Below are 23247 nucleotides of genomic sequence, written 5' to 3'. Positions count from 1 at the left end.
TACTTACCAGCTCGCAATGGTCACATTATTCCATGATATGATGCATAATGAAGTGGAGGTATATGTGGATGATATGATCATTAAATCCAGGGGAAAAGAGAGCCACGTTCAGGTGATGAGGAGGGTGCTCGAAAGGCTCAGAAATACAAGTTGAAGCTGAACCGCTAAATGCATCTTCTGAGCTAGATCGGAAAAGCGTTGGGATTCATAGTAGCGAGAAAGGGATAGAAGTGGATCGGACAAAGTTCGAGCTATTCAAGAAATGCCGTCCCCAAAAGCAGAAAGGAGGTGCGCAGCTTTTCTAGTAAAGTTGAACTACATCTCAAGATTTATTTCTAATCTCACTGCTAAAGCTGAGCCTATTTTCAGACTACTCCGGAAGAACAATCCTACCCAATGGGATTCGGATTGTCAAAAGGCTTTCGAGACAATCAAACAGTATTTGTCAAACCCACCAGTATTGGTCCCGCCTGTGGCAAGGTGCCTCGATCTGTACATGGCACCAACAGAGCTCTATGGGATGTGTTTTAGGACAAAGATGATGATACCGGCCGAAAAGAGAGGGCCATTTACTACCTGAGCAAGAAGTTCAATGATTGTGAGTCAAGGTACTCTTTCTTAGAAAAGACTTGCTGCGCGTTAGCCTGGATAGCAAATCGCCTCAAGCACTACATGTTGAATCACAAAACATGGCTGATCTCCCGGATGGATCCTATCGATACGTATTCGAAAGCCCATTCGTGCGGGAAGGATAGCCAAGTGGCAGTTATACTCTCCCGGATGATATAGTCTACATGACCCGGAAGCGGTGAAAGGTAGCGTAATTGTCGACCTCCTAGCGGAAAACCCTATCCCGGATTATGAAGCTCGATTTTGAGTTCCGACGAACATATTAATGAAGTAGACTACGAAGAAGAGGGGTCGATCGATGTGTGGAAATGTATTTTGACTGAGCAATCAATTTATCCGGAATGGAATTGAGCCGTACTAGTATCCCGTATGAAAGCACTTCCCAATAGCCGCTAAGTTGGGATTTAACTGTACCAACAATGTCGCAGAATATGAAGCTTGTGTAATGGGTCTACATGCTGCTATGGAGATGAAAATCGAAAGTTGGAGGTGTATGGAGACTCGGCTCGATAATTTATCAGTCAAGGGAGAATGGCAAACCAAGGATCCCAAGCTAATCCCCTACCGTAAATACTTCATCGAAATGATCGGAATTCAAGAAATCTCTTTCACTCATCCGAGTAGAGACAAGAATCAATTTCTTGACGCCTTAGCTACTCTAGCTGTTATGGCTCAAATCGAAGAAGGGCGACGTTTGAGACGTTGAAGATTAAAGTAAGGGATGAGCCAGCCTATTGCTTCATGATTGAAGAAGAGCTCGATGGAAAGCCTTGGTATCACGACATCCTGGTCTCATCAGAGAACCGGAGAATTCCCTTCAGGGGCAAGCAAAAATGAAAAGAAGATGATTCGGAGGTTAGCATTGGGGTACTTTCCCAGTGGGGAAACCCTATACAAAAGAAGCTCCAACGGTGAATTATTGAGATGTGTGGATGCGAAGGAGGCAAAGAGAATCCTTTTTGAAACTCATGAGGGAAATTGTGCAACTCACGCCAATGGACACATGATGGCCAAGCAAATCATGCGGCGTGGGTATTTTTGGACCACAATGGAAAAGGATTGCATCGAGTATTTCCTAAGTGCCACAAGTGTCGATTACGCAGATCCGATAAATGTGCCACCTCACAAGTCGCTCAATCTCGTCTCACCGTGGCCTTTTGCAATGTGGGGCATAGATGTGATTGGTCCCATCAATCCCAAGGCATCCAATGGGCACAGATTCATCCTTGTAGCCATCGACTATTTCTCCAAATGGGTCGAGGCAACATCCTATGCTTACATCACGCAGAACACGTTTCTCAAATTCTTCAGAAACAATATCATATGCCGGCATGGTCTCCCGAATGAAATTGTCACTGATAACGCCAAGAACCTGAACGGTCCAAGATTCGGAAGTGTGTGATCAATACAGAATCCGACATCTCAATTCCTCCCCATACCGCCCCCAGATGAATGGAGCGGTGGAAGCCGCGAACAAAAATCTAAAGAGGATAATCCGGAAAATGACGGTCACATATAGGGATTGGCATGACATGCTCCCCTACGCTCTTCATGCATATCGGACTTCCATAAGAACCTCAACTGGGGCAACTCCATACTCACTAGTCTACGGGATGGAAGCGGTATTACCTGTTGAGGTTGAAATTCCTTCCCTAAGGATTCTGAAGGAATCAGGGATTGGTGAGTCAGAATGGATCCAGTCAAGGTTGGATCGATTAAACTTCTTTGGATGAGAAAAGGTTAACGAGACATGTCACGGGCAATTATATCAGAGGAGAATGGCCAGAGCATTTGATAAAAACGTACGCCCACGGGAATTCCTACCCGGGGATTTAGTTCTAAAGAAAGTACTACCAAACCAAAACGATCCCCGGGGCAAATGGTCACCAACCTACGAGGGACCCTATGTGGTTAAAAAGGCGTTTACTGGGGGAGCCTTGATCTTGACCCACATGGACGGTGAAGAATTCGAGACACATGAATGCCGACACCTGTCAATAGATACTATGCATAAAAAGGAGAAGGGATGAAAACCCGAAAGGGCGTCATAAAAAAAAAAAAAAAAAAAAAAAAAAAACCTTCTTGGGGTGAAAACCAAAAAGGGCGTCCCATGAACCAAACTGGAGGAATAAGGAAGGGGGCATGAAACCGCGGGTAGAGAGGCAACCGCCACGGCAAGGGACTTCAGAGAACTTGGAATATGGCAGTTAAAAGACTTCAAAACCAACTAAAAGGAATATATGAGATCTATCCTTGTACCTTTCCTTTTCCTTTGAAAGTCTATTTTTCCTAAAGCCATGATAAAGTTATACTCCATTCCTTCTGCTTTTGTTTTCCTGCTTGCTCACTTTTTAATACTATCCTTTCTCTTTGACTAATGCGCTATTGATTAGTTAAATTTCTGCCATAAGATTTGAATTTAAAAATTGATAACCTCGCGTACTTTACTATGAGATTTGCAGGGAATAGCCGCCAAAAAAAAAAAAAAAAAAAAAAAAAAAAACTAGAGGTGAAAACCCGAAAGGGCGCTTCTGGTCGAATGGACGAAAAGAAAGTGAAAACCCACAAGGGCGCTTTCCGAAGAATAAGGAGAAAGTCGGGAGCAGAAAAGGGACATCCGAAAGAACGAGGTCATAGGTCAGGCCTTACAACTCCTCCTCCATTAATCGTCCGCCTTCATTATCTTGTTAAGTACACTTTGTCAAGGAATAACTTCATGTGCCAAAGTCAGACTTGTTTTGTAAGTTGATTTTAATTTTCTGCAATTTACATTTCTGTTATCAACCTCTGGTTCCTTGATCTAAGTTGATTTTAATTTCATGCAATTTACATTTCTGTTATCAACCTCTGGTTCCTTGATCTAAGTTGATTTTAATTTCGTGCAATTTACATTTCATGCTATCAACCTCTGGTTCCTTGATCTAAGTTGATTTTAATTTTCTGCAATTTACATTTCATGCTATCAACCTCTGGTTCCTTGATCTAAGTTGATTTTAATTTCTTGCAATTTACATTTCATGCTATCAACCTCTGGTTCCTTGATCTAAGTTGATTTTAATTTCTTGCAATTTACATTTCATGCTATCAACCTCTGGTTCCTTGATCTAAGTTGATTTTAATTTCCTGCAATTCCACCATCAACCTCTGGTTCCTTGATCTAAGTTGATTTTAATTTCATACAATTTACATTTCTGTTATCAACCTCTGGTTCCTTGATCTAAGTTGATTTTAATTTCCTGAAATTCCACCATCAACCTCTGGTTCCTTGATCTAAGTTGATTTTAATTTCCTGCAATTCCACCATCAACCTCTGGTTCCTTGATCTAAGTTGATTTTAATTTCATGCAATTTTAATTCCTGTTATCAACCTCTGGTTCCTTGATCTAAGTTGATTTTAATTTCATGCAATTTTAATTTCTGTTATCAACCTCTGGTTCCTTGATCTAAGTTGATTTTAATTTCATGCAATTTTAATTCCTGTTATCAACCTCTGGTTTCTAGATCCAAGTTGATTTTAATGTTCGAGGTCATTAACTTAGGTGTGCTTTAGTTCCCTAATTTCGAACACCTAATCGTCCAAAATATGAGTCTGAATCTTTACATAATTCCTATACGGAAATTTTTCCTTTAATAGAAATTATGTAAAGAGGGGCAGCTGTCGACACCATATTTTGGCCGGTCCCTAGAATCAATAAAAATTCTTCTTTGAACAGCTAATCTCGTTTCCGATCCCTCTTTAGGCGGTCACATTTCCGATCTCTCCTCACAAAAATTGAATTAATGCTGAGTCCTCATATTCATTAAGCCTCGCCGATCTCTCAAATCATTTACCGACCTCTCAAACCCGTTGTCGAATTTCCGGACCTGTCAAGTATATTCCTGATCTCTGTTGATAAATAAAATGAACTGGCACTAGATCTTTTCCTACCAGTTTTATTGCCGACCTCCTTTTCGGAAGATTAAGAGCTAAAGTTTGGGTTCGGTTTAACGAGGGTTCCGATCTTAAGTGTTCAAGTTAAATTTTCAATTTTAACCAAGTCCCGTTCAGCATTTCTCCCCCACCGATCTCATGCTTATTGTGCTTTCCGATCTTTTATACTTAGATTAATAATGGCATTTAGTTCATGTTTCGCTATGCTCATACAATCAAATACTTAGGCAAATTCGAAGATTTTCCAATCACATCCATTCATTGAACAAAAGAGATATTCCATTTCATTTCATAATTTGTACAAGTTATTCGGCTGGGGGATCACCCCCAGCCTGATTTACATTCTGCTCACAATGATAGGAAGAGCCGACATCGAAGGATCAAAAAGCAATGTCGCTATGAACGCTTGGCTGCCACAAGACAGTTATCCCTGTGGTAACTTTTCTGACACCAGACCATGATTTTGGACGGTGAATTTCCTGCAAATTCACCTGCAAATTTCCAAACTGATCGGCGTCGGAGAGACTGGAGAAAATGAGAGAACTTCGAAGTTGTGAGCAGGGGATTGAAAATGGAATGAGAGAACAACTGGCTAACCCTCCCACCCCTATTTATACTAGTCCGAGCATTTAATGCTCGCGAGGTTCTAGGCAGCGCATCGATTGGTGGGACTCGGCACTGTTTCGACACTTTTCTCAAATATCCGAATGTTCTGAGATCGGTTTATTAGAGATCGGCATAATAAGTTAAAAATTTTGAATAAAGGATCAGCTAAGTGTCATTCAGGTAAAGAATCAGATTGGATAATCACATTAGGGATCGGAAAATAATCAATGCAAAAACAATAAGAGGATAACCGATAAAATAAAGTCTTTATTTTCAAAAGTTCGGATTACATCATTTGGGCGATCTCTAGGGATCGGATTACACTAACATTGGATCACATCATTTCTGTGATCTCTAGAGATCGGATTGCATTGAAAATAAAATACATCATTTGGGCGATCTCTAGCGATCGGACTACAATAAAGGTTTAACTACAACATTTGGGCAATCTCTAGAGATCTGATTACATTTCAGGATTACATCATTTGGGCGATCTCTAGAGACCGGTGGAACATCCTATCTAAAAGGCCTATGTCAAAGCCTAGTCTTGTGGCTGAATCAAAAGATGTGTTTGACCAGGAGACCGGCTGTTGGCATCGGATAGATGTCTGACAATCGGATGGGGTGACTATGACTCCCATGAAGAGGAGAGACATCGCCACCGATGTTACCACACTGAAACCGACTGCTGTCGGAACACCCAATGTGGAGGAAAGACGCCGAACACCCAATGCGATGAGAAGCCGAATGAACTCGAGAGCGACTCGAGATCGGTACAACCAAAGTCCGCAATACAGATCGATCAAATCCACCTCTCACCATCATCAGTAAAGGTCATTCGATCACCGGGATCGTGAATTTTCAGTCGGTAAGTAAAGAAGTTCATCGGAAAAAGATCAAAGCCACGATTATAGCGTAACTCCCACCGAGCAAATGAACAGTGGAAAGTAAGAAAAGAAGAGAGGAAAGTCGATTAAGAAAATGTCTCCGTCGACAGGGGTATATATAGGGAGATATGGGCTTTTATTGCTGAGCGGAAATCGAAGGTGACGCTTCGAGATTCGAGTTGTAATTAATGCTTGGTGCGAATCCAGAGTGATTAAGGGATATTATAGATCGGGAGATAGGAGATCAGCATGAGAGATCGGAATAGGAGCTAGGGGAGGGATCGGAAGACAAAAAGAATAAGACAAATAACCGCCGCCGATTAGAGCCGAGGTAGTTAAAGCGTGGCGACGAGATCTCCACCGCACGCCTAAGAATCGCCCGCAATGCCGACAGTGCCGTGGTATGTCATGACATCCTGTACATCCCAATCTCCACCGTTGACCTCACTTGTAAGGATGAATCCGAACCCTTGGATCAAAAGAGAAGACAATACAGCGTTTTCACTCTTAGCCCTCGATCGTTCGGACAAGAGGATTCAAGACCGTCGATTAAAAGAGGAAAAGGACAAATATTCGGGAAGCGATCTCACCATTCGTTTTAATTCTCTTTAATTCTGAACATCCGATCATGTACTTCAAAATCTTGACCCTCCATCTCCTCAAAATAAATCCCGACCCTTCATGGGGAGCACCCGATTCCTATAAATACCGCATGAAAAAGCTGCTCAAGGACGGACAAAAAAATATAGACAAGAGGTCGCTATTATCGTGGAGGAACTCAAACTTCATTCGATTTGTTACTCTGCATTGTTTTGTAGTGATCAAAAGACTTTTGAAACTAGTTTTCGTGAGTGTTTTCTTGGAAAAGATTTTGAATCTGGAACTCTACATTTCCAGTTTGTTCATTATCCGTCATACTCGCCATCTCTCGCTTTTCCTCTGCTCAAGCTCAACTTCCTTCCACCGGTTCTTACCCTTACCTTTTAGCTAAAGCATCTCTCGGTTTCACGACAGACATCAACTCTCAGGCTGGTTAATCCGCCATCTTCATCACTATTTACCACCTCATAGTTATTTCAATACATTTGGCTCCTCACAGACATCAACTCTCAGGCTGATCAATCCGCCATCTTCATCACTATTTACCACCTCACAGTTATTTCAATATATTTGGCTCCTCATAGGTAAGAGTTCATATTACTGTTTTATTAAGTATTTGCGTTTACTTTTCGCACTTTCTTTGTTCTCTTTACGTACGCGGTTTTCTTTAATTCTAAGCAAAAAAATCTCAAAGAACGTTACTCTCGAATTATCTCTTTAGTGATCGGTCCATCATTTCGTCAATTTTCGTCATTTCTGAATACGAGCTTTTAGCTCCTAGTAGCGTGTAAGTGGTCAGGCAAAATATAGGTATCTGCAACTTAAGGGCCTCTTTTAAAAGAGAAAGCTTGAATAACACGTCAGGAAAATAGCCAAACTATTAGGTCGACGTGAACGGAATTCGCAAGATACCATGAAGAGGAATAAAACCAAAATAAACTAGACGTAATGCATCGGACATTAATAGGTATGCGTGAAATGACTACATGGAAGGTCGGTAAATCAAGTTTAGTATTACCCATTTAGTCATAGGGTATCAAGAAACCTTATCTCCAGCATTTTTGAATGCCAGAAACCTTAGTTTTAGGTTCTTGTGACATGTAGCTGAAATTGAAATTCGGGAGATCGGCAAAGCCCCTTCCGTGCTCTGCTAATCCGAAAGAGATCGGAGGAGAGTTCTTATCCGGTCTCGGCTTAAAATTTTAATAAATACTTAAAAGAGGTCGGAGGAGAGTTCTTATCCGACCTCAATTCAAAATTTTTAATAAATATTTAAAAGAGATCGGAGGAGAGTTCTTATCCGGTCTCAGCTTAAAATTTTAATAAATACTTAAAAGAGGTCGGAGGAGAGTTCTTATCCGATCCCAAATTAAAATCTCTAATAAATATTTAATAGGGATCGGAAGAGAGTCCTTATCCGATCCCCAATCAAAATTTTAATGAATATCTAAAAGAGGATCGGAGGAGAGTTCTTATCCGATCTTCTAAATTAAATTTTAAATAAAACATTCCTTTTCAAGTAAAATTAACATGCAAAAGTAATTCACTAAGGTTGTCTCATTTACTTATGTATCTGGGTGATCCTAATCAGTGAAAAATCAAACATTCCTTTTACCAAAAGGACTAACATTCCCATCCGAGCCCCTCTAACTAATTTATAAAGGACGCAAAATTAAATCTACCTACCCTTATTAAGGGACGAGGTGGGGTGCCTAACACCTTCCCCACCCGTTTACGGACCCCGAACCTAGAATCTCTGTCTTGAAGTGGTTTCATTCTTTATTTATCTTCTCAAATGGTTTTCTTTAGTTCCCCTCAAAACTAAGGTGGCGACTCCTCACTCTTTCCCACTTCGGTGAGTGATCGTCCAGGCGACCGCAAAATCCCATTGCGACACCATTCTATTGCATTATGATGTATATGGCTTTATATCCAATTTGCTATTATGGCTTTCTAGCCATTCTGTTGCATACCTGGCTGACATTATGTGTTTCATAGTATGACGGCCTGAGGAAAAATTGTGTCCAATGCTAGTGATACCCACTTATTCAGTCCAGTTAATCTGTTATAGGTTACTTGGGCATTGAAAAGTATTAATGAGATTAAATATGTATTGAAATGAAGTAAGGAAACTGAATATTAAGATAAAGAAAAAGAAAGATCCCAATAAAATAAATGTTTCCAAAGTTCTGGAAAAATATAAAAAAAAAAAAGGAGAGATATTCAAAATCACTATGCGATTAACCAATAAGGTGTTAAAGAGTTGATAGTATAAATCTTACTTAATTTTAAACTAATCCATACTTCATTAAATATGCATTTTCCTTATAATTACTACAACCATGAAATTATTACTTTTATTTGCATATTATATCTTCATTGTATTATTACACCACTAAGCAGAAATGCTTAGCGCGTTGGTTTTTCCACACATTGGTACTGGAGATAAAGCCCAGTAGACATAAGACTGGGATTTTGGAGTCCGGATTTGCACTAGTGTCCAGTGTGTCACCTGCTCTCTGTAGTGCATTTTGGTAGGGTCTGCCAGGCTATAGTAGTTAATTTTTGTACATTGTAAATATTCATTAAGTTGTAATGTAAATTATGAGATTTGTATGATTAATTTGTACATTGTGTAAATTAATAAAATTTGTAAATCCCATGTATAATATGAGTTAAAATTTGATATGGATGAATATGTAAATTTTATGGAAATGAATATGGAATGAGATTATGATTTTTGAAATATTGAGACAATGATGGAATATGAGATTTGATATGAAAATTAGTTTAACAGGTGACTGTAATTAACAGGGCAAATGCTAATAAAATAGGGAAAACTCCATCAGTTTCTCCATTTAAAATTTGTGCGTTAAAAATAAAATGGAAGGGGAATTAATAATGAATAAAGTAAGATAAGATAAGGTGCTTTGGCACAGAATGTAGCATTCCTTACCCAGCTGCACAATAGATCGGGTAAGGGGTGTTACATTCTTCCTTGTCTATATCTTTTTATCTTTCTCAAAGGTATTTCCAAAATTCGAAAAAAAAAAGTTAGAAGATTCAAAACTTTAAAACAAATTACAAACTATGAGCAAAAAATTTTTCCATGTGGTGCTGAAACTGACGAACATTAACTTGGTCACAAATGGTAGGCTTCTAGGTGAAATATGGTAGGAATGAATCATTTCACATCAAAAAGGGGTAAAAGGTAAAAGGTATTCATTAGGACATGATTTACTTAATTGCATAGCAAACTTTTGGGCTCGAAGATGTCAAGGCTCAAGGGACAAATCTATAGGGCCAAATGGGTCGAAGTAAACAATACTATATAGTTGGCCAGGCATTACTGTTACAATCTAATTCTACAAGTCAGAATGGCACTAGGGCTTGAGCTGGTATAAGATCCCTGAATCTTATAGTAAGTCTTATTATTCACTAATCCCATAATCAAGCCCAAACTAAAATAAATGATAATAATAAATTAATTTAATTCAAATATGAGGAGTCCAACTCTGCTCAATTCATAACACAATAATATAGTTGAAATATCTACATATCATTTTTAAATCATATTATTAAATAATAAAATATTAATAAATAATATTTAAAATTAATTTCAAAAATTTCTAAGTGTTGTAGTTACACGTGGATCAGCTAGAGAAGAAAATGAGAAAGAGAGAAGGGAAAATTTTTAAAAGGAAAAAGGATGATAATAATTTGAAATAAGCATTTAAAATTTTTTTAGGGAAAACTACACTTAAATATCGTGTACTTTTAAACATTTAGCATTCACTTGAGCTTTCTTTTTTTGCCTCTTAATGAACTTGTGCTTTTCAATCTTTTGCACTTAAGTCCCAAAAATAGATAATGGCATTAAAATTGATAGTGTGGCACCATATCAGTTAGAGATAGCAAAATCTCTTGACCCCGTAGGGACTCGCCTCGCCCTGTCTCGATCGGGGCAAGTTTTTCAACTTTTGACAGGGTTTCGGCTACCCCAAAAAATATATTACCAAAAACGGTGCAAGGTCAGTATTTAAGCACCTCACCTCAAAACCCGTCCCGAAACCCCTTAATATATATATATATATATATATATATATATATATATATATATATATATATATATATATATATATATATATATATATATATATTAAATAAATTAATAGTAAAGATGTAACACTCCTAACCCGTCTACAGTGTAGCCGAGCGAGGCATGTCACACTCGGTGCCGGAGCACCCTATCTTGTCTTACTTTATTATTTTAATAATTTAATCTTGTAACACCCCTCACTCGACTACAGTGTAGCCGAGCAAGGCGTGCTACAATCGGTGCCGGAGCACCCTAACTTATCTTACTTTATTTCTTTAATAATTTTGAATTAATTTAATTTAATATCATTTTTTTTTTTTATGGAGAAACTAGTAGAGTTTCCCCTATTTTATTATCATTTGGCGTATTTCAATATTCACCTGTTTGAAATTCAATTCAACAATATTTCTAAAATAAAATCTTATCCATGCTAATCATAATTATCTCATATTTCAAATCTCATCCATACATTTCAATTTCATAATCATTTCCATTCATACTCAATTCATATGTAAACATTCTCAAATTACATAAGCAAAATTTTCAAATTTCCTTAATTTACATAATTTACAAAATAATTACAAAATTTCATAATTTACATCATAATACAATATCTAGCATTTTATACAAAATACAAAATAGGATCTATATGGGCCCTATCTGCATGCATTCTTTGAGAGGTGACAACCTTGAATACTTGAGATACTTCCGAGATCAAAACTCCCAAAATTCCTACCAAACGTCCATTGGGTTCTAGCTTCAGTACCTGCGCGAAGGAAACAATTCCATCGCGCTAAGCATTGCTGCTTAGTGGTGCAATAATATAACAAGGAAATAATATACAAATAAAGATAGAAATAAAACATAATTTAAATAATTAAGATTTATTTATACTTCACATGCGGTTTCTAAAATTTAATATGCTTTATCCTAATTTAGTCTTCTTTGAAAGTGTTTATTTGCCAATGTACAGTAATAATGTACAAAGAAAAATGATTTGAAAATAATAAATTTATGCTTATATTGTTATATAAGCACATTTGCAATATTTATTTATGTTATAATTTTCTTTGCTAATCTTTTAGCATTTTCTCTATACTTGCTAGGTTGTCTCAGATTATTTCATAATAAGTAAATTTTGATATATGTCCAGTTCATTTTGATTCTTTCTAATAAATAACTATCCTAATTTATTTTAGGTCATCTTACTCATTTTTTTATTTAATTTCTAATATTTTTAATTGCTAATATTCTTAACTTATCTCAATAAATTTCACTGCCCAAGTAACCTATGACAGGCTGACTAAACTGGATAAGGGGTCGTTGGCACAGGACACCGCGGTGCCTCGGGCCGTCATACCATGGGACGCAGAACGTCAACCACGTATGCAGTCAGTATGGCTAAAAAGCCATGATAACACATAATCGGGCATAAAAGCCATGAATGTTGGCATAAAGCCATGAATGCGGGTGCATAGCCATGAATACGGGCACAAAGCCATGAATACAGGCATAAAGCCTTTCGCAGTACTGCTAAAACAATACCCTATCGGCATGCCAATCTATCCAATCTGACACACGTGTCTAGGCAATACAAGGGCACATAATATCATTAAATATTAATATATTGTTTTTTATGAATTCGTTATTTCATGATAAATTTCAATTATAATTCATACATTCATTTGATCATTTATATGATCACAATTCACATCAATTATCCTTTTATACCATTGTACTCAAAATACTTCTCCTTTCTATAATAATGAGAACTAATGTCTCATTCATACATTAATATAGTTTATTTATTCATTCATATTGTTATTCATATTGATCACAATTCTAAACAATGGTTCACATGTACCATTGTATTCAAAACATTTTTTCTTTCTCATTTATACATTCAAGAATCTACTTATGTAATTACAAATTTTATATTTCAAGTTGAGTTACTAATATTTTATGAATTCTATTTGTGATGGGCATATAAGCCCTAACTATCCATTCACATCAATTAGGTGAATTATTTTTCATGTTTCAAGTAATCTATGAATATTTCATGGATTTCAAATTTATGGCCTTAATTTCTTTTTAACAATTTTGACTAGGATGCATAGTCCACATTTGTCATACAATTCTAAGCATTTAAGCTTAGAATTGGTTCTAGGTCTTCATCTTAATTTACTAGTTATTTTGATTACTATTCACTTTACTAGTCAACCAAAATGTTGACTTTTTTATACTTAATGGATATATTAATTCTAATTACACCAAGATCCCACATTTTGAGTTTTACATTTGCTAGTATTAATTGCCAATTGCAATTTAAAGTCCCCTAGATGCATTTCTAATTTCAAATTTTGAATTTCAAGTTTTGGTGTCACTATTCACCTCATTGGTCAACAAAAATGTTGACTTTTGGATAGAAAATAAGTACATTGGTTTTAACACTCCCAATGCACCACATTTTACATTTAAAACTTGTTAGAATTGATTACCATTACCATTTCTAAGCTTAAAACAAGAGGGCAGAATTTTCAGTTTTTGAAGCCTAACTTTACTATTCCATTAAGCACTGTTGCAGTGGAAATTTGAGGAAATGGTAAACATGAAAGTTGTTCCTTATTTTGTCTAGTTGAATTTCCTTTTTTGAGTCACTCCATTTGGAGTTTTGTAGCTCCAGATATGATCCAAAAACCACAGCTGGCCGGATTGGAAAAACTGCAGAATTACCAAATCTACAGTACAATGAACAGTGACTGTGACTGCCATTTGGGTTAGGTTCTGATCATAATTTGGGGTAGGTTTCTTGATGAAAGTTGTTTGTCTAGGTCTTAACTTGTTGCTGTAAAACTTTCAGGTCAAATGGACCATTCTACAGTGAGTTATGGCCAAATGAACAGTTACTGTTCATTTGGTCATTCTGCAGAATTGGCTTGCAGGTTATCCGGATTGAGGCCAACTTTTGGTCCACTTGCTTTGGTCTTTTGGGCATGGTTTCTTCAGCAAAATTGTGCCATTATATGTCTAGTTTTATGTCCAATTGGCCAAACACCAATTGAACCTACACAGCCAAAGATATGGTAGTCCAAACAGGCTGGACTCACAGTCTCCCTGCTGCTGTCACTAGGCAGCCTACCAAGACACTTTGTAACACTCTAATGCACTTCAAATTATGGTCAACTTACCTCAAATGGTCACTAATTGACCATTAGAATGTTCTTTAACAATTTCATGAGCAAACCCTAATTTTTGTTCAAGTCTCCAAGTTCTCAAAGTTCAATTTATATATTAAATTTACAATTTCAACTTAAATCATGTCCTTAAACATGAATTGAGTGAGAGAGAGAATAAATTGGGCACTAACCTTGTTGTGTGCCAATCCAAGCTTGAAAAACTTCTTTATTTTCACTTCTTTTTGCTGCCCAAGTATTGCACAAATTGTGATGACCAATTTTTGTGAAGGGAAGATGGAGTTTTATGGTGGGATGAAGGGAGAAATCAAGCTTACAAGGAAGCTTTAATGGTGGAACCTCTTCTCTCTCTCTCTCTCAACGTTTTTTAGGCTGCCCAAGGTTGAAGATGCAGTTTGGTTTTTCATATTTTTGGTCTCTTTTATTAGTTAATTAATTGGTTGTTTTACTGTGATTGGAGGAAGCTTTTAAATGACATCATAATATGTCATATTTGGTATTTTATTGTATTTTCTTTTCTTTTCTTTTCTACTAACTTCAAATTAATTTTTTATCAACATTAATTCATATTTTATGTCATAATAATTATTTACTCAACTGGAGAAGTCGGCCAAAAATCGTCTCTGAAGGCGAAATGACCAAAATGCCCTCCGTTTGGCTTAACGGGTCAAAATTGTCTGTACCGATAGAAAAATTTTTCTAAATATTTTCTTGGCATTCTAATGCCATAGGAACCTCAATGACCCTTCTCTGGAGTCCCAAAAATTATTTTATGAATTTTTCCCCGGGTCTAGGGCTCCTAGTTGCGAGAACCGCAACTTCCCTCTGGATTACCCATCGCTTGGGCACCGGCTCATTTGACTTAATTGTATTTTATTTCTAAAATTTTTACTAAATTTTTCTTATTAATATTTGAGTTAATTATGGTTCCTCACTTTAGTTTAAATATTTTTCCGGACGTTCTAGCTGTCCGGACCGACACTAGTCACCGGAACAGTAGAATGTACGGAGTTGCTACCGGGAGGATGTTACAAATCTCGTTATATTTTAATATCAATTATTTTTAGACGGAGAAACTAGCAGGGTTTTCCATATTTTATTATCAGTTGGCATACTTCACTATTCACCTGCTTGAAATTTTCAATAATATTTTACTATAAAAATCTCATCAATTATTCTTATAACCATCTCATAATTCACATCTCATTCATATATCTCAATTACATATTCATTTCCATGCATTTCCATTCATGCACAATTTATATATATAAATTCTCAAGTTTCATTAATTTACATGATTTATAGACTGATTACATAAATTCATAAATTACATGATCTACAAATTAAATTACAGTTCCATAATCTATATTTCAACATATAATTCATAGTTTACATTACAAATAATAACTAATTATAATGTACAAAATACATAATATGATCTATATGGGCCCTATCTATATGCATTGCTGAGGAGGTGACAACCTTGAACACTCTGCAGATCAGACTACAAAATCTCTGTTTAGTATTTGCTGGGCTTTTAACTTCAGTATCTGCACGAGGAAAAAAAATCCATCGCGCTAAGCATTACTGCTTAGTGGTGCAATAATATAATAAGAAATAATGTATACAAATAAAAATAATTGGAGCATATTTTCTATACTCAAGAATTTTACTGGGTTCATATGAAATTTTCCATACAATATATCTTTCGTCATTTATATTGCTCTCTAGAATCACTTCTTTCATAAGCTTACAATAATCATTTATATAATGTACAAATAAATCTAAAATTTATACTTATACTTATATTCTTATGAAAGTCACATTTGTAATGTTAGTTAAGTTATAATTCTTCTACTAGTCTTTTTATCACTTCCTTGATACTTTTTAAGTTGTTTACAATCATTTTATAATATTTAAAATTTTTAGAACTAGTTTAATTTACTTCAAATCATTCTAAGGAATAAATTTTTGGAGCTAATCTAATTTATTTCAGAACTTCTTCTCATTTATTTACTTTCTAGAATTTTTAATTGCTAATATTCATAACTTATTTTAATAAATTAGACTGCCTAAGTAACCTACGACAGGCTGACTAAACTAGATAACGGGTCGTTGGCGCTGGACACCGTGGTACCTCGGGCCATCATACCATGGGACGCGGAACGTCAACCACGTATGCAATCAGAATGGCTAAAAAGCCATGATAACACATAATCAGGCATTAAGCCATGAGTGCGGGCATAAAGCCATGAATACAGGCATAAAGCCTTTTGTAGTACTGCTAAAACAATACCCTATTAGCATGCCAAACTATCCAATCTGACACATATGTCTAGGCAATACAAGGGCACATAATATCATTAAATATTAATAGATTGTGTTTTATGACTTTATTATTTCATAATAATTTTCAATTATAATGTATACATTCATTTGATCATTTATATGATCACAATTCACATCAATTATCCTTTTATACCATTGTACTCAAAGTACTTTTCCTTTCTACAATAATGAGAACTAATGTCTCATTCATACATTAATATGATTCATTTATTTATTCATTATATCATTCATATTGATCACAATTCAAAACAATGGTCACATGTACCATTGTATTTAAAATATTTTTCCTTTCTCATTTATACATTCAAAAATCTACTTATGTAATTATAAATTTTATATTTCAAGTTGAATTACTAACATTTTATGAATTTTATTTATGATGGGCATATAAGCCCTAACTATCTATTCACATCAATTAGGTGACTTACTTTTCATGTTTCAAGCAATCCATGAACATTTCATGGATTTCAAATTTATGGCCTTAATTTTCCTTTAATAATTTTGACTAGGATGCATAGTCCCCATTTGTCATACAATTTTAAGCATTTAAGCTTAGAATTGGTTCTAGGTCTTCATCTTAGTTTGCTAATCATTTTGATTACTATTCACCTTACTAGTCAACCAAAATGTTGACTTTTTCATACTTTAATGGATATGTTAATTCTAATTACACCAAGATCTCACATTTTGAGTTTTACATTTGCTAGTATTAATTGCCAATTGCAATTTAAAGTCCTCTAGATGCATTTCTAAATTTTCAGTTTTGATTACCTAAGTTTACTGTTCAATTGGACAATTTTACAATGGAAACTAGGCTAACTTTTCTTCATCAAAGTTGTTCCTTATTGTGTCTTCTTTAATTCCCTTTTTGAATCACTCCATTTGGAGTTTCGTAGCTCAAGTTATGGTCATTTTACCATAACTGGCCGGAGTGACCTGTACCCAGAATTTCTGGACAATTTGGTTCTGCCAGATTTGGTGACCTAAGTTTGGTTGGCAATTTGACTAGGTTATGGTCAGAATTTGGATTTGTTTATTCATGAAAGTTGTAGGGCTATGTCTCATATTTCTTCTGGTAAAATTTCATATCAATTGAACTTTTCTACACTGAGTTATGACCATTTGAACAAATACTATTTATTTGATCATTCTCTAGGGACAACCTGTTGGTCACTCGGATTAGGGTAATTTTTAGGTCAACTTGGTTTGGTTTTCTGGGTAGGGTTTCTTCATCAAAGTTGTGCCATTATGTGTCTAGTTTCATGTCCAATTAGTCTTGCACCAATTGAACCTATACAACTCCATTTATAGCTGCCTAAACCTGCTGGACTCACAACCAGTCCTGCAGAGCACATTGGACAACATGCCTAACCTTCATTCCCTTGGCACCATTCACTCAATTTCCTACTCAAACATGACCAAATGGTCACTAATTGACCATTACAACTTCTTTTCTTCAATACATAAACAAAATCTCAAATTTGTGCCCAAACCCTAACTCTACCATTTCAATTCTCCATATACATGCAATCAATGAATCAAAGCATCTAATTTATGTTCAATGGCAGCCATGTACAATTATAACTCAATCTAATCAATGAAACCTAATGTATCCTAAGGCTGCCAAAATTGGTGGAATTTATTCATGCAAAACTTGTTTCAATTCTCTTAATTTCACCCTCATTTCATACTCCACATGATATATATACAAAGTTTTAAGGATGAATTAGCACTAACCTTTTTGAAACCAAACTTAAGCTTTTTATTCTTCAAGATTTCTCCTAGAACCATAATAATCATAATCAATTATAACATCACTTTCCCAAATTAAATATCCAATAAAAATTCAACAGCATTTCTCCTTAAATTGAACTAAACTCCTATCATAAATCTAAAATCCACAAACCATTAATACCCAATCTGGCAGCTTGTGCATTCAAATTTATATATAATGATCTAACCGTCAGATAAATAACAAATTTTAACCATATATTCAAGACATCCATATACAATATTAGTAAAAATTTTAGCATCAAATCGTCACTATATCATGAGATATCAGAACATTCATTCAACCCTTCAAAATCTGAATTTTTGAAGAAATCAATCTTACTCAGACAGCTCTTGCAAAACAATTTATATCTCATAAACCACAAGTTTAAAATTCACCAAATTTTAACACAACAGCCTCAACATCCCAAATATCATTTGTACCAAATTTCATAATTTTATAAGCATTCTAACTATTTATTTTTCTCAAATTTCAGTAGCTAAAATTCAGAATTCAACCTGCAGACAGTCTGTGTTCAACAATATATTTCTCCAAATCCAACCGTTGAACAATCACCAAATTTTAACCATAACTTCCACACATACATATCTCAAACATATCCAAAAATCAGTGGTAGATGCTGAGCCAAACTCACCTGGGCGGAAGAGAAATATGCTGCCCCTGCTGAACCCCTGTTTCTGCTACTGTTCATCTCCTTCTCCTTCTTCCTTTCTTTCTTTCTTTTCCTTTTCTCTCTCTTTCTCTCTTGATTCGGCTGATTGGGGAAGATGAAACAGATTTCTTAGTTTTTATCTCATTTTTGCTTCATTTTTATCCCTTTTATTTATTTTTTCAAGTGGTGATTGGGTGGGAGTGCTTAGTGACATAAGCATGATGTCAAAATTGTAATTTTAATTAATTTTCTTTTCTTTTCTTTTCTACTCATTTCCAATTCAATTTTTAGCAATATTTATTCATATTTTATGTCATAATAATTATTTACTTAATTGGACAAGTCAGCCAAAAATAATCTCTGAAGACGAAATGACCAAAATGCCCTATGTTTAGCTTAACAAACTAAAATTGTCTGTACCGATTGAAAATTTTTTCTAAGCATTTTCTTGGCATTCTAATACCATTGAAACCTCAATGACTCTTCTCTGGAGTCTCAAAAATTATTTCACAAATTTTCTCTCACGTTTAGGGCTTCTAGTTGCGAAGACCGCAACTTCCCACTGGGTTACCCATCATTAGGGCACCGGCTCATTTAACTTGGTTGTATTTTATTTCTAAATTTTTTCCTAAATTTTTCTTATTATTATTTAAGTTATTTATGACTCCTTACTCTAGTTTAAATATTTATCCAGACATTCTAGCTGTTCGGATCGACACCGGTCACCGAAACAGTTGAATGTACGAAATTGCTACAGTTGAGGGTATTAAAAAGATATAAAAAAATAAAAATTAAAAGAAAAGGGGCTTAGTGAGGCAGAGCTAGATGGAGATGGGGATGGGGATATCAGATGCCATTAGTCAACCTATCGCTTAAGTGCTAACGATGTTATACCTCAAGCTCTTACGTGTGTTTGTGTGTGCGCGCGTATGTGTGTGTATACGCCTTTCCGTAAAACATGTAAACAACATGATAATTAAGTGTACTTTTCCTTTTTTGTTTAAAAGATAACACACATAGGACAGAACGTCAAATACTCTTTAATAAAATATGGTATTTTTGTCAAGTCATCCTAATCTATATATCCTACACACTTTGTACAAGCAATGTGGGATCTCTAAAAATCAACTCCACGCTCAGAGATATCTAGAAGATAGCATGCAGCATTACACTCTAGATAAGCATGGATTTAGTTTTTTTTATTTTTATTTTTTATTTTTTAGAACATACATAAAATGAGGACATCACACATAATCCTTAATAAAATTAGAATAATTTTATCAAGATATATTAAGTTATATATCCTACACATACTCTCTTTATAAGTGATATGAGGTTTTAAATTAATTATTATTATTATTATTTTAAAATAATTTGGGATCAAATTGATCAAGTACGCTGAAGGAAAATGCTACCTGCAAGTCCGAATCTTCCTTGTCTTAACCTCTAAACATGATATAAGACAAGAAATAAATAGTTAACTATTCTGTTAATTTATTGTCACTTGTTACAATGGCATCGACTTCCAAACAAACGCGGAAGGATTAAATAATTTCCAATTGACTGTCTCAACACGTGGTGATAATTCTCAATTTTACTTATATATATATATATATATATATATATATATATATATATATTATATTAATATGATAAATGCGAGTTTTTCTTCAAACGTGCATCTCCTGAATAAATATTTTATGCAAGACATTGACATAATTATTAATTTACTAATTGCAATTGTCATTTTTTACATTTTCAACTTTAGCTAGAATATTTAATATTTAATTTTTGGCAATTGTATCATTTTGAATTCAAATTACTTTAAGTTAAATTAAAATTTCTACTTTGTAAATAATACTGTTAAATGAAAAATAAAAAATATATATATATATATATATATTTTATCTGAATTGCCATACCATGCTATTCATTACATATATTTTTAAAGTAATTTTATTATAAAGATAAAGAAAAAACTAAAAATTAAAGATTTAATAGATAAATTTTAATTTTTTTAATTAAAAATAAATATAATTATTAAGCATTAACATTAATTTTACAAATATTTAAATTTTTATTAACTTTAATTTTAAAGTGGGTGCTGGTGGAGATTCTAAAGAGGAACATTAAACTTATAATATCTTTGTTTTTTTTTCCCTTCCCAAGAATGGAGTGCAAGGCATATAATGATAATATATTCATGAAGGATTACATTGTAATTGATCCAAGTTAAAATACATTTATATAAGTACAATTAATAATTGAACAGTACAATCGATAAATAGAAAATAATACAAATAAATAAAAATGAACGATAATGAGAGGAAAACATGAGGTCTCTGCCACTACAATAAAATTTCATTGACATTCTATTTGCAAAGCACTTTACATATTAAAAATATTTTAATTTAGAATTTAATATTTAATATTTTACATACGTCCTCTCATACTAATTCATTATATATTATCATGCATGAATAATTATAGACATGATTTACTTTATATTAAATTTAATATTTTAGATGCTGTTAATCAAAGATTCTCTGAAACTATATTAAAAAAATTAAAATATAAAATTAAATTTATTCTTATAATATAGCTTTTAATTATTTTTATAACATGGAATTTAACATTATTTTATTTAATTTTTGTTTACATTTTTATATTTTAATAATTCATTTAATAATTGATTAATAAAATTCATTTTGTTAAAAAGGTTAATAAAAAAAATTCTTTAAACAATTATAAATATTGTTGTTGACCCTGAAGTCCTCGTCCGGAAAAATATTAAAAACCTGAAAGTTACAGGTACATTGCACCTTCTGAAAATCCATTCTCCATGCTTGTTTACGTTGGTATCTATAAACAATTTTAGCACGTTTTACAAGTTTCAAATTGAGGGTACTATAAATAATTGCTGGTAACCCTGCAAGTTTTGATGATTATTAAGATTTGATGATCTAGCTGAGGAACTGAATTTCTTAAATCTCAGACAAAAGAAACACTCTCTGTCTGAGTCAAAGATGGTGAGAGCTCCTTTCTTTGACAAGAATGGACTCAAGAAAGGTGCTTGGAGTCCTGAGGAAGACGAGAAATTAAGAGCTTATGTGCTAAGATATGGTCACTGGAACTGGCGAGAACTTCCCAAGTTCGCAGGTACGCAACTTTTTCTTGAAGATTTCAGCAACTGGGAAATAGCTAGTTGCAGTAATGGGACTATAATTCTTAGGTTGATTGTGTTTTACAGGTCTGTCAAGGTGTGGCAAGAGTTGCAGATTACGGTGGATGAACTACCTGCGGCCTGGTGTAAAACATGGAAGCTTCTCCGAGCAAGAAGATGATATGATCATCAAATTACACCAAGAAGTGGGAAATAAGTATGGATTTGTGTTTCTTTTCGAATTCATCTGAAGTTAATTACACTTGTAATGCAGATTTTTAACCAATTGCACATAAAATTTCTCATCTTAATTAACTTTCAGAATCCTTCAAATTGACAAAATTCTGTCATATTGCAGATGGTCCTTGATTGCAGCCAAGTTAACGGGAAGAACAGATAATGAAATTAAAAACTATTGGCACTCCCATCTAAAGAAGAGAGTGAAACGCAAGCAAATGCAAAACCCATCTGGGTTGAAAGAGCTAGCAAGTGAAAGTTCCCAAAGCGATGTCAGAGAGAATGCAGAACTACTTGAAGCTCAAAATTTCTTTCCAAATGGTCCCTCGCACCTAATATTAGAAAGTTCCCCATTATCCCCGGAAACACATTCTAGTAAATTCTTCCCTATGACATCTGATTCTGCTCTCGTTACTCCATGTGATAAAAGTAGGATTGCAGAAAGTTTCACATCATTTCAAACTTTTGAAGAATCTTTGGGGGATTTCTGGACTGAACCATTTGTAGCAGATAATAGCTATAACCAAGATGGGGGATTTATGCCACCTTGTGTTTCTCATGATGATGACAGTATAGAATTGCTTTATCAAGTTATGCAGGAACTACCATGGAATTAGGTTTTTTTTTTTTTTTTTTTCCTTTTTCTTTCGGATTATTTTTTCTAGATCTAATTTGCTATAAACTCAAAACACAACATGAATAATAAGACTCACCTATTAAATATATGAATCTTATATATTTATATTTTAAGTCTATAGTGAATCAAGTCTAGTGATAATTATATTTGTTGTGAATAGAAAATATCGAAATGATATGCTTTCTATTTCTTATCCCTTTATTTGATTTCTCATTTTAGTGAAATTGAAAAAGGTATGTCCCTCTCAAGTAAATTGCAATTTTAGCTTGATGATAAAGGCTGAAAATGAAACTAAAATTAATATCCTGAAAGATATGTATGTCTTCTTGTTAGAGTCAACAGTATGAACAGATGACTAAATTATATTGACAAGGTGAGTCAAACTGATGGAAACTGAATATGAACCAAAACAATATGAAAGGCCAATTCAAGATGACAACAACTATACAAGAACATCGAGCTCTACATTT

At 34.5% G+C, this 23247-nt stretch overlaps 1 protein-coding gene across 1 annotated transcript; it reads left to right on the top strand.

The window, feature by feature from the left end:
• Positions 1 to 21653: 21653 nt before the first annotated feature.
• Positions 21654 to 22863, top strand: LOC110663867 (transcription factor MYB15-like). The gene is made up of 3 exons (XM_021823322.2): positions 21654 to 21899; positions 21991 to 22120; positions 22262 to 22863. The coding sequence occupies exons 1-3, from the start codon at positions 21767 to 21769 to the stop codon at positions 22755 to 22757; spliced, it is 759 nt and encodes a 252-aa protein (XP_021679014.2). The 5' UTR covers positions 21654 to 21766; the 3' UTR covers positions 22758 to 22863.
• The last annotated feature ends 384 nt before the right edge of the window (positions 22864 to 23247 follow it).

The sequence above is a fragment of the Hevea brasiliensis genome, chromosome 10, assembly GCF_030052815.1.
Source record: "Hevea brasiliensis isolate MT/VB/25A 57/8 chromosome 10, ASM3005281v1, whole genome shotgun sequence".
Classification (NCBI taxonomy): Eukaryota; Viridiplantae; Streptophyta; class Magnoliopsida; order Malpighiales; family Euphorbiaceae; genus Hevea; species Hevea brasiliensis.
The sequence above is the reverse complement of the archived record's forward strand: the minus strand, read 5'-3'. Positions and strand labels throughout refer to the sequence as shown.